This window comes from Medicago sativa, chromosome 5 (genome assembly GCF_051527215.1).
Source record: "Medicago sativa cultivar Bolivia chromosome 5, Bolivia_mono, whole genome shotgun sequence".
Classification (NCBI taxonomy): domain Eukaryota; kingdom Viridiplantae; phylum Streptophyta; class Magnoliopsida; order Fabales; family Fabaceae; genus Medicago; species Medicago sativa.
Genome location: NC_140753.1, coordinates 66,464,700 through 66,477,343, shown reverse-complemented (window position 1 = coordinate 66,477,343; position 12,644 = coordinate 66,464,700). Strand labels below are relative to the sequence as shown.

The 12,644-nt window shown below is 32.8% G+C and overlaps 1 protein-coding gene and 1 long non-coding RNA gene across 2 annotated transcripts; one reads left to right on the top strand and one right to left on the bottom strand.

The window, feature by feature from the left end:
* Positions 1-4,146: 4,146 nt before the first annotated feature.
* LOC146924159 (uncharacterized) lies at positions 4,147-6,196 on the bottom strand. The gene is made up of 4 exons (XR_015010048.1): positions 5,832-6,196; positions 5,699-5,746; positions 5,414-5,494; positions 4,147-4,540 (listed from the first exon to the last, which is right to left on the bottom strand). It is a non-coding gene; the product is annotated as an uncharacterized LOC146924159 (long non-coding RNA).
* Positions 6,197-6,292: 96 nt separating this feature from the next.
* Positions 6,293-12,275, top strand: LOC146924158 (jasmonate-induced oxygenase 1-like). Its single transcript, XM_085709180.1, has 3 exons — positions 6,293-6,956; positions 8,857-9,187; positions 11,525-12,275. The coding sequence occupies exons 1-3, from the start codon at positions 6,463-6,465 to the stop codon at positions 11,771-11,773; spliced, it is 1,074 nt and encodes a 357-aa protein (XP_085565306.1). The 5' UTR covers positions 6,293-6,462; the 3' UTR covers positions 11,774-12,275.
* The last annotated feature ends 369 nt before the right edge of the window (positions 12,276-12,644 follow it).

Genomic DNA, 12,644 nt, shown 5'->3' with positions numbered 1-12,644 from the left:
ATCATGTTTTGCAGGCACGAGCTGTATCTACCGATGGTCTGAGACCAAGTTTCTACACAAATAATGTTGTGGTTTATGTTATTCAGGTGAAAAATCTTGCCCATGATTGCACTTGTGGTCAAAATAGTCGGTTTAAGTTTTTTTTTTGTGGCAATGGATGTTGTGTGCAACCTGTTTACATTTTCATCTTGTGTTTCTTAGCTTATGTAGAAACATTTATAGTATGTTTTGCGTAATTCGTAATCATCGTTCACATAGCTCTTTCGTGTGTAACCTTTTTCGATGGGAGCTCTAAGATCCCAGTAGGTTCCTTTGTCAGATCTGACTAGTTGAACCCCTCCATCTGTCCATGTGTCCGTTCCCAATCCCAGAAAACTGTTACTGCTCAGCTCGTGTGTTATAATCAGTTATCAAATAGAGATGAAGAATTTTCTGGAGTTTATCAAACATTTCTGCATTATTTGATTCCAAAGGATAAAGAGGTTGTTGCTTCATATCCAACTTAGAAATTGTTGTTGTGAAGGAGTTTCTCTTAGGCATATTCATTCACGGTGCTGTTGGGTTTGATGATGAGGCTGATTGGCACTCTTTGAGTTCTGACTTAGGATTGACTTTGGGCAACATGTGCGACCTACAATGAAAGCTTCTAGTTCTTTTTCCCCTCTGATCTCTGTTGTAAAGGATATATCAGGAGTTTTACTCTATAATTTTCACTTACTAGAAAATTTGAAAAAACCGGTCAAACAATCCTGAATTGAGCTGTTGACCTCACAATATAACTGGGTTAATTGCGTTGATTAACCAACTCCACCTTAAACATGCCAAACCATGTAGAGTCGTAGACTTCTTTAGATTCATAGCACTATATTCTCTATCAATCTTATTTGTTGCTTTGATGACGCGTAATTGCCAAACATTTGCCAAGCATTGTTAGTTTTATAGTTGTCTGGTACCTTCCCATTGAGTTTGCTTGTGACTCTGCAAGACTGTAACCACATATAATGCTTAACGAATTTCTCTATTGAATCCACCTGTCTTGAAATTTTCTGGTACTTTCCAGAAAAATTGAAGTTTTAGGAAGTCAGCAAAGAGTTGTCCAAGTGATCAATAGAGAAATTCGTTAAGCATTATTCGTCTATTGTACAACGTACATACTTACCGCACATATTCAGAACAACTCCTTGCTGACTTCCTAAAACTTCAAACGCCATTTTTCATGAAGAGCGGTGGAAGTTTGGTACTATAATCCCACTCTCACAGATCTGTTCTCAACCGGACCGCTCTCTCTCTCTCTCTCTCCCCCTCTTTCCCTAAGGAATATAATAGAATGTAATGTGAACTTTTATGAATTAGTTTCCAGTTTTTACAAGAAGATCCATTTGACTATTTTGGAGAGTGTTTCATTTTGTCATATCAACATAGAAGCTAACTCCTTAGAAGACTCTTTGGCTAAAAGTGGCTTTTGTATGAAGGCATATGGATTAGGTAGCTAGGAGTGTACTGACTATATATTTGTAACTTGGTGTCTTTTCTGTGTTGTTATTTGGTTCATGTACCTTGTTTTTGAATGTCCAGTTGGAAAATTTCTTGTGTTGCTGATATTTTATCTAGAGCATCAGGCGGTGATATGTTTGTAACTTGGTGTCTTTGTGTTTTGTTATTTGGTTCATGTACCTTGTTTTCTTGAACGCAGGGAAAAAACACGGTGACGTGTTTGTAAAATTGTGGTTACACGCTTCTAATATTTGGTTATATGTATTTTTTCTGCTAAAACAATACCATTCTATGACAATTTAAGATTGAGATATCAAGAGATATATATTCTATGTTTCTTGGACTCTTAATTGCATTAGTTTTCTGTTATGAGTATGTTAAACTTATAGACGACCAATTTTGCACGCAACAAAAACATATGGCTACACCTTTGTAAAATTTTGGTTATACTCTTCAAAAATTTGGTTATATATAGTTGACAATGCTAGTAGAGTTAATCAAATTACCTAAGGACATCATGTTCTTACTCGTTTGTACTTGAAAGTCTTGATGTCTGATTAGTTGATAAAAAAAGACTACCTATCAACTCAATTTTTTTGTATCACTTTCTGGAAGATTTGGCAGGTTAGGAACCAGATGGTGTTTCAAAATCAGCAATTGAATCCTATCCAAATAGCTATTTCAATCTTGGAGTTCACTTCAGAGCTCAATTGTTCAAACCATTCTGCAATTGCTACTGTTACAATGAGATTTGATGCTGAATTTTGGTGTCCCCCTCCACCAGGTGTGATGAATCTGAATTTAAATGTGGATGGAGGATACTTTAAGGAATCTGAATTTGAATCTAGAGACAATAGAAAAGTCCTAGAATTATCCAATGTCTTGTTTGGATGGTTGATATATAAAATATTATCTAGGTTGCATAGCCATTTTATCTACTTTGTCCAATCGTACTGTAATTTTTATTAAAAGAAATAAGATTGTTGTTGCCCATAGCCTAGTGGGAGTAGAAAAAGGTTTGGTTCTAACTCATGGGTGGGATATGTCCCTAAACCAGGAGCCTCTGCTGCTTGTAGTAATTGAATAGTGGGAGTAAATTGCATAACCATCTTTAACTGAATTCTTGTTTGCTTATAAAAAATAATTGTTCATGTATCAATGTTGTACTATGAACATAAATAATTGCATCTAGTCACTCAACTTTCTATCTTAATTATCATGTAACTTATAGATGAGTAATTTTGAATGCATTGAATTATTTGGTTACCAAGAATTATTTGGTTATATGTTTCAATTATTTGGTTACCAAGAATTATCAATTCGAGCCAATTGTCAGAGAGACATTCAAAGTTACCATCATCCATGTACTTCAAATTATTAAGGGCATCATATTTTATGTTGTTAGGTCGGATATGAAAATAACGACCAATTTTGAATGCAGGGAAAAATGATTACGCCTTTGACAAATTATGGTTATATTGTTCGTTTATTTGGTTATCTGTAACTTACATGTGCAAAAAAAAAAAAAACCAATTCAAGCCAATTGTCAGTGAGACATTCTAATTTATGAAAAAATAGTGGTCACGCATATGTCAAAATGTGGTCATACAGACCATATATTTGGCTAGTTTTTCTTTCCCAGGTGTAAATAATATCGTTTTAGGCGAATCGAACGCATGATCTCATTTGATCACTGCACTAACAGCCTTTCCAACCATAAATAACCTGATTTACAATCGGCGAGTTTATCACGCCCAAAGACGGACAAGTTCTAATTTATGAAAAAATAGTGGTCACGTATTTGTAAAAATGTGGTCATACAGACCATATATTTGGCTAGTTTATATTTCCCAGATGTAAATAATTTCGTTTTAGGCGAATCGAACGCATGATCTCATTTGATCACTGCACTAAAAGCATTTCCAACCATAAATAACATGTTTTACAATCGGCAAGTTTATCACGCCTAAGGACGGACAAGTTCTAATTTATGAAAAAATAGTGGTCACGCATGTGTAAAAATGTGGTCATACATACCATATATTTGGCTAGTTTATATTTCCCAGATGTAAATAATTTCGTTTTAGGCGAATCGAACGCATGATCTCATTAGATCACTGCACTAAAAGCATTTCCAACCATAAATAACATGTTTTACAATCGGCAAGTTTATCACGCCTAAGGACGGACAAGTTCTAATTTATGAAAAAATAGTGGTCACGTATTTGTAAAAATGTGGTCATACAGACCATATATTTGGCTAGTTTTTCTTTCCCAGGTGTAAATAATATCGTTTTAGGCGAATCGAACACATTATCTAATTTGATCACTGCACTAAAAGCAATTCCAACAATAAATAACTTATTTTACAATCGGCAAGTTTATCACGCCTAAAGACGGACAAATTCTAATTTCTGAAAAAATAGTGGTCACGCATATTAAAAAATGTGGTCACACATACCATATATTTGGCTAGTTTATATTTACCAGGTATAAATAATCTTGTTTTAGGCGAATCAAACACACAATCTAAATTTGATCACTGCACTAAAAGCAATTCCAACAATAAATAACTTATTTTACAATCTGCGAGTTTATCACACCTAAAGACGGACAAGTTCTAATTTCTGAAAAAATAGTGGTCACACACCTTAAAATATGTGGTCACACAAAACATATTCATATTCATACTCTGTCAATATCTATCTTAAGAACCATAAAACCATACATAGTGCGATTAGAAGGAATAATACATTACAAGCTTAGTGAGTACCATACTATAGTATTGTTCAAGAAAGTTAGTAAAAGAAGGAATAGTACATTACAAGCTTAAAAGAGCATAAAAAAATTTACATTAAATTTTGATTACGCCACTACACTATTTTTATTCTTCCTCGTATCACTCTTCACCCACGGTGTTCCAAGAACCCCGCTCTTGACACGATTTCTTGACTTGTCTTTTATTCGAGTGAACACGGTTGATGCTTGGTGATCTTCATCATCTGATACATTTGATGATCTTCATCATGTGGATACCAAGAACACTCTTAAAAACACCAAAAGGATAACAAAATTGTTTATCATCCAAATTCAAAGCACAATGTAATACTGATAATAAAAGAAAAAAGGGAAAACTGGTCCATTGAAGCTACTGCCATATTTAAGTCCATGGAAGGGTTGGTCCATTGTGAGTTTATTGTAGGCAATCTTACCAAGCATTTACATTGCAAGAAACTGATTTGACTGCTTGAACCCAGGACTATCTAGTCATACAACATTTGTAAGTTACACAGAAATTGTAACACCAATAGAAGAAACAAATTGTATGTTTCCTTGATTTTCTTTCACCTATTGAAGAGCAAACAGAGGAGCCCCATGGTCCAATAGTTGGGGTTGCTGTAGTGTAACTAGAAAGTCACGACTTCATGGCATGAAATCAAGATCTTACGACTACAAAGACTGCCTACAATAGACCTACAACCGATCCAACTAAAAACACCAGCTGAGATATGAGAATAACACCAGAACTTCAAATCTGGCTCCTCTAAAGTGAACTCTCACATTAGAGCCTTCTCTTTTGACCATGAAGTTGAAAGGTTTAATAGGACAGAAGACAACAAATGCTCTTTTAAGCATAACTGTGCTAACATGGGTCAAACCTTGCTAATTTTGGCGACTTTTTATTGGCCATTATTTTAACACTCCAAACAAGACTACTTGAAATCAAACGACTAAAGCATATTGACCAAGTAACAGAACATACAAATGTTTACACAAGGTTATGTCTATTCTGTTACAATAAAATGTGGACATAAACTTGTCAAGAAAAAGTGGACAAAAACTACACTTGAGAACTTTTCTGTTAGATATAAACTATATACGAAATGTTGATTCTAAATTTACATTTTTAGAAGCTTACCAAAGGGGTCATGCTATCGAAGTCCTTGACAACATCAGTAAACTTTCCAACATCTTCTTCATCAACTGCGGCAGCAACATCCTATCCACCCAAAAAAGAAAATGTCAATTCATATGCAAAACATACATGTAAAATGTGAACAAAATAATCCTAATGTTCAAATAAATACCAGAATTAAATACAAGATTATGATATTGCAAGCAACAACTAAAAAATCTACACATTTTGATCCAATTCTCTTGGTCCAAAACAAATTGATAATGAAATTCAACATTAGTAACCTACCGCCAATAATCTATACTCGCGTGTTCCTGAAAATGTTGGATCTAATTCCTGCAAAACAAATACAAAACAAAGAATTGAGCAACTAATAAGATGTTTAGGATTTCAAGATGTATATTGTTGAAAATCAATAAACCTGATATCTCTCGGAGTTGTTCCATTTTCTGCACATCCAAGAACTTCGAAATGATTCCCGTGAGTGGTGGCCGGAAAAGAAGTGGACCGGCGGTGGTGGTGAGCTTTGGGTGTGGCCGGTGGTGGTGTTCAGTGAGGGGGAAAGGAGAAAAAGGGTGAAGAAGAGAGAAAGGTGGGGACGAGAATGAAGGAAGAGATAGAAGGTGAAGGAAGAGCTAAAGTGTATTTGTGTGAGAAGAGAGGGTGAAGGAAGAAAGAAAAAGAGAGAAAGAAACAGTTGCTGAGTGTATTTGTGTAGGGTCCAGTTGCCAAATGTCAAAATTTTGTGTGGGTGTGTAGGGGTGGATGCCACCTATGGTGGTATGCCTATCTTACTACTTATTTTATTATGGTCCCCACCATGATCCATCCCATTTTCCTTGTCCATTTAAGTCCCACACTCTCACCCCATCACCCTCTCCCACACCTACAAACTCACCTCACCCTCCTTTTCTCTTTCCCTAACTCACACGCACACCAACTCTTACAAGAAAATTTAATAACTTGTTTCATACTATATTTAGTGCCACACATTTATATTAGAGCACTACATTAGTAAGCAATTAATCTTTATAATAAACTTGCTCAAAAAAATGATCAGCCCACAAGATTGGCCTGAACCAATAATCCCAGTTCAATCTTTATCCGAAAGTTGCATAGATTCAATCCCTCAAAGATATATCAAACCCCTTAGTGACCGTCCATCAATAAACTCTATTTTAGAACCAACTGATATCCCAATAATTGACCTTAGAGGTTTATATAGTACTAACCCACATGAACAAGCTTCAACCTTCAAGCAAATCTCTGAGGCTTGTAAAGAGTGGGGATTCTTTCAAATTGTTAACCATGGTGTTAGCCATGATTTGATGGATTTAGCTAAGGAAACTTGGCGTCAATTTTTTCACTTGCCTATGGAAGTGAAACAATTATATGCAAACTCACCAAAAACTTATGAAGGGTATGGTAGTAGACTTGGTGTTAAGAAAGGTGCTATTCTTGATTGGAGTGATTACTATTATCTTCATTATCTTCCTTTGTCTTTGAAGGACTACAACAAATGGCCTTCTCTGCCTCCCTCTTGCAGGTTTAAGTACTTATATTACTACTAGAAAAATAAAATTAGCAAAGAAAATTAGTTATGGAAAAAATTAAATACATCTCTAATTTCATCGTCACAAATTCAATGACGGAATTAAAAAGAGATTTTACGTGTTCTCTCTATATAAATATTCTTTACTAGTTATGTTTTTTTTAGTATATATGAAAATAACAATCAACAATAGAAATTTGATCATCATGCATGAATTTATTATTATTTTGTGGTCGAAATGCATAAATTTATTATGGATCATTTCGATATACATGGGTGATGTGATAGGCTTGTATCCTCTACTATTTTTGTAGCTTGTTCATTAAGAGGTAGGTAGTTGGATTCATACAGCTACTTATCTAAACAAGCTGCAGATCGAGCTAAGAGATGATCAAGTTAATTAGTGTAAAACTATTTGAATTGTGTACATACAACGGGTTATGATCCGCCCTATTTGACAAAATAGATGAAGTATACAATTTGGAGAGACATAAACATAAAAAATAGATAGTTAATTCTACTTCTTTCAAAAAAAAGAAAAAGATAGTGAATTCTATTATTAAGTGAGTCTAATCATCATTAATTATTTTAAAATATGTTGTGTTTTTTTTTTTTTTGGTACAAAAAATATGTTGTGTTTTATCTCTCCAAATTGAACAAATGGAGAGATCATAAATAGAGACGAGCTTAACTCACATACATAAACATGAAAATATGAAACATTTTTAATTTCGTCGTAAAGTTAAGAAAAAGAAAAATTAATTTTATTATTTTCATTTCTAATTTCTGACATGATTTAACAAATTAATTCTAATGAGTTGTGTGCTATTTATATCAATAACAACATATCTAAATCTAATCTAGCATTTAAATGTAAAGTAAAACCTCACAATCGAATCAAAGAATAAACAAGATGAAGAGAGTAGAGAAAAGAGAACAACACCAAAAAATGTTTAGTCAGTTTGGGCCAACAATGACCTACTATGGAAAAGAGATCTCTCCGCTTTACCATCAATGAATTCTTTACAAAGATATACAAAAGAGTTACAAGAAATTAGTTTTAGTGAGCTCTCCAAGAACAAACCTAATTTCTACCTATTTCTCAATCTCTTCCCCTTAACAAAAGACTCAATGATTTCACTCAGTCAAGGTGTTTCCCAATTGTTTCTCAACTCTAGAATCCACTCCCAAAAGAGAACCAACCCTTAGCCTTTAATTTTCTAAGGATCTTCTCTTTTGGTCTCTCAAGACTCACTCAAGTTGATCACAAAGACTCTCCTTTAACAGGCACCAACTTTTTCCCAAGAGTCCCTTCTTTTGGCTCTCCAGGATTCACATCTTGAAGTTTTGAACTTCACCCAAAGACCCTCAACCTTTTGTATCTAAATACCCTAAAAATTCCCTCCTTTGATTTTCATGAGATTCATTGAGCTTACTCAACAAATTAGTCAATGAATGTTTAAATAGTATTTCAGATCCTGTCAAATCGTGCCACGATTTGTTCCAATCATGCAACAATTTCATGTTATTATACAATACAACACTCAACATTATACAAAATTGTGCAATGATTTCTTCCCTCCATGCCACGTTTTTTGTTGAAACAAACCCGATTTATGAACCAAAATCATGCCACGTTTTTGCTAAAATACAAACATCAAATTTTGAGTCAAATCTCAACATATACAACACTCATCAAACCTTATCACACTTAGTGGGTTGGCGATATGAATCAAATACTTTATAATATTCTATCATAAATCATATTTTTGTCCAACTCTTTAATCTCTAAATTTTATGAATAGTTTCTCTTATATAAATATGTTAACTTTGTGTCTATTGAATTGTCATTTTGTGGGTACCATAATACTTAAGGATACAAATTTGAATGTAGGGTGGTGTTTGATGAATATGGGATAGAATTGGTGAAGTTATGTGAGAGGTTGATGAAAGTTCTATCTATAAACCTTGGATTGGAAGAGAATTTTCTTCAAAATGCTTTTGGAGGTGAAGATATTGGTGCTTGCATAAGGGTGAATTATTTTCCCAAATGTCCACAGCCAGAGTTGACTCTTGGTTTATCATCACATTCAGATCCAGGTGGCATTACTCTTTTGTTACCAGATGATCAAGTACATGGTCTTCAAGTTCGTAAAGGTGATAATTGGATTACGGTGAAACCTGTTCGTAATGCATTTATTGTCAATATTGGTGATCAAATTCAGGTGAATTATAATTCTTATAATATTCTTATTGATAATGTTTGGCTAGAAAATTTTCATTCATGATGCATGAATCTATCACATGGAGGCGACACATGATGAAGTTGGTGCGTTTTTTTGTTAATAATAATGTTTATTTATTTTTGTTATTCGTCAGATTTTTTGGATGGTTGTGGCCTTTTGAAAGATACATCTCATTCTTTGTTTTATTTTATTTAAGTTTGTTACTATAAGTGACATGAGAACAGTTCAAAACATAGTATTACGATTTTAAATGGGCTTGATATATTGACGTATAAATATCAATATAGACATGTCAAATAGTTTAATTGAAAATTTGAAAGAAACGTTTTATCGTAAATAATGTTCTTTTTCACTATTGCATAATCAGCATGCACACACACAAAGTGGATAAACATTTGCCCTACAGGGTTAAGAAGGATAGGGTCGTTAATTTATTCATGATATGTCGTTAATTATATACTTTATCTCCATCGTGCTTTTACTTTCCTAAGTTAATTTGTGACTGTAAAGTTGTCCTCTACCAATCACAACTTATCCTATGTATGTTGACCAATAATTGAAAGCAAGATACTTCAACTAAAAAGTACAGTTTAGAATATTGGTGGCATTTACCATGGGTAAGACTAATCCTTTCCCACCATGGGAAAGGTTGCTTTTTAAGGACAGCTAGCAGTCAAACAGGTTGGGCAAAGCTTTTTTTTGGTGTGTTGGTTTGAACAAACAGAATTTAGAGCATTATAATACAAAATTTGGATTACACCCTCACCTATTAAAAACGCTACTTTTTACACCCCACTTGGCTATCTCACTCCAAAATATTTATATCGAAGCAATATTGTTTTATAGGATAATTAAAATACACAAACATATATGGTTAACACTTTTCACTAACCACTAAATCAATGTAATTATGCGTAAAAGGTAATTTATACTGAAATTCTAATGTTTTTTCACCACAAAAAAAAAATCAATGTTTTTCTTTTTTTCTAGTTTTTAGCCTTAAAACCTGTGACCCCAGATTAATTTTGTGTTGAAAGTCTAATCATGTTTATGTATATAAAAGGATAGTAAATAATTTACAATAATTTTCTGACAATGTAAATAAATAAAATGTGATAAATTCCCTAAAAAAATCAATATAATAATGAACATCAATTGTACCAAAAAATAAATTAACGAACATCAATAGTTAAGGGAAAAAAATCCAATAAAAAATAAATTGACAGAATGATCCAATTAAGTACATTTTTTTCCAGTATTTAATGTAGGATCAGGCATAAACGCAATCTCATATATCAATAAAAAAACAATTTCACGTTATTGAAAAGTTCGCATTGCCGATGTTAATATATTCCATTTTTATGTCTTCAAAAAAAAAGAATATTTTCTTAAGCAATCTCATATTATTAATTTTTTAAAAAAAATATCAGATCAAATTAATGGCCGGATGATGGAATTTCATTCCATATATTAAGAATATCGTTTTTCCTCTATAATATAATAAAGTATTATAGAAAACTTAGTGGGAAGAGAAAAAACTTAGTATTTTGTCAAAAAAAATAATAAAGTATAAAAAATTTAGTGGGAAGAGAAAAAACATTTTACAGAAAATTAATAGAATAGGCCCATTTGTCTAATATTGTAATTATAGCCCATTAAATAAAATAACATTAAATCAATACAATGTGGGGTCATAATTTTTGTACAAATTTTAACACCAAAAAGTTAGCAATAGGTAGCAAGTGGTCCATCTGAACCATTGAATATTTTTATTAATATATCAAGGGTCAAAAATCATCTTTCCCATGGTGGGAAAGGATTCACCTTTCCCATGTTAACCTTCACCTAGAATATTAAGTGAATCAATGTAAAACTACACTAAGATTGATTAAATTCTTATTTGAAATAACAAAAAAAAAAAAATCATGCAAAAGCATTGCAATGGAAGAAGTCATTTCAACGAAGTGTATGTTTAGTATTACGATGGATGTGACAGAATCACGACAACCCAACTATGAATTTCTAAACGCTACAAAAAGTCATTTCAATTATCGTATCTTCTAACAATCATATGTAATTAAGAACCCACAAATGACTAAATTTTCATCGTATATTATGTAGAAATAAAATAACTTAGCAAATAAACACCTAAGAATTGCATCTAGGGTAGTATTATTTCTATCATTGATGATACTTGAGAGGCAAAAATGATCCAAGATTTTGCCTTCCATATAATTGTATGAATGATTTGTTATTATTTCTTATTAATTATATCGTTAATATATTACTAAATTTGTTTATTTTGTGTTTGATAAGGTTCTAAGCAATGCAATCTACAGGAGTGTAGAGCATAGAGTACTAGCAAACTCACACAAAGAAAGAGTTTCCTTAGCTTTCTTCTACAATCCCAAAAGTGACATTCCAATAGAGCCAGCAAAAGAATTGGTAAAGCCAGATAAACCTGCCCTATACCCTGCTATGACCTTTGATGAATATAGGCTTTTCATTAGAATGAGGGGTCCATGTGGAAAATCTCAAGTAGAATCTTTAAAATCTCCGAGATGATATGCATGTTTGGATCAACGGTAAGTCTATGAAAGCATGATGACATCTGCACCGTTTGTTTCTGTGTCAATGAAATTTCAAAAGATAGTTTTTGCTGAAATCGTGATGACCTACTATGATTCTGTAAAACTCGTTGTGATCCTTAACATTTAATCACAAGCCGTGTATATAACCTCCTTCTAGCTAGTTGATATTATTAGATAATCTTAAATGTTGTTGTTAGATAGGTACTTGTTAATTTTGTACAAATTGCACATCAATTAAGCCAGAAAGTGAGGGTACAAAGATTGCATGTGAAATTGATGGAAAATGATGTTTGCCTCTTCCTGATTGGTAATTTGAGTAGTCCCCACTTCTCAACCGATGATTGGGGTGATGCATGCACCATGATTCCAGGGCTATGTTTGTAATATGGTTGTATGATTGTATCTATTGTGTTAAATATGATTTGATGTAATGCTTAGGTTCTCTTCAAATTCAATGTACATGAGTATTTATGGTACCTCACTTTGTTTTTCCTATTTTTCATTTTTGTCTAAATCCTCCAGTTTCTAAAAAAATGAACTTTCGTAATTTGAAGTTCCATTAGGATATAACTAAAGTCTAATCATATATTGTTCATGTTAGATTCAAACTCAAATTCTTTTAAATAATTCATGTTTAACTTAAATTCATTGATCATTTAAGTTCAACCACTTAACTAGTTATTAATTTCCTCCAATTTTAGATGCTAATGAAATAATTAAAAAAATATTTTGGGAGAGCATAACTCTCTTTTTTTTGGGTCAAGACCTATTTTCTATAGAGATAGCATGAGAACTAAAATTATGAACCAAACGCAAGAATCTCTTATCTTTTCAAACTTAATAGG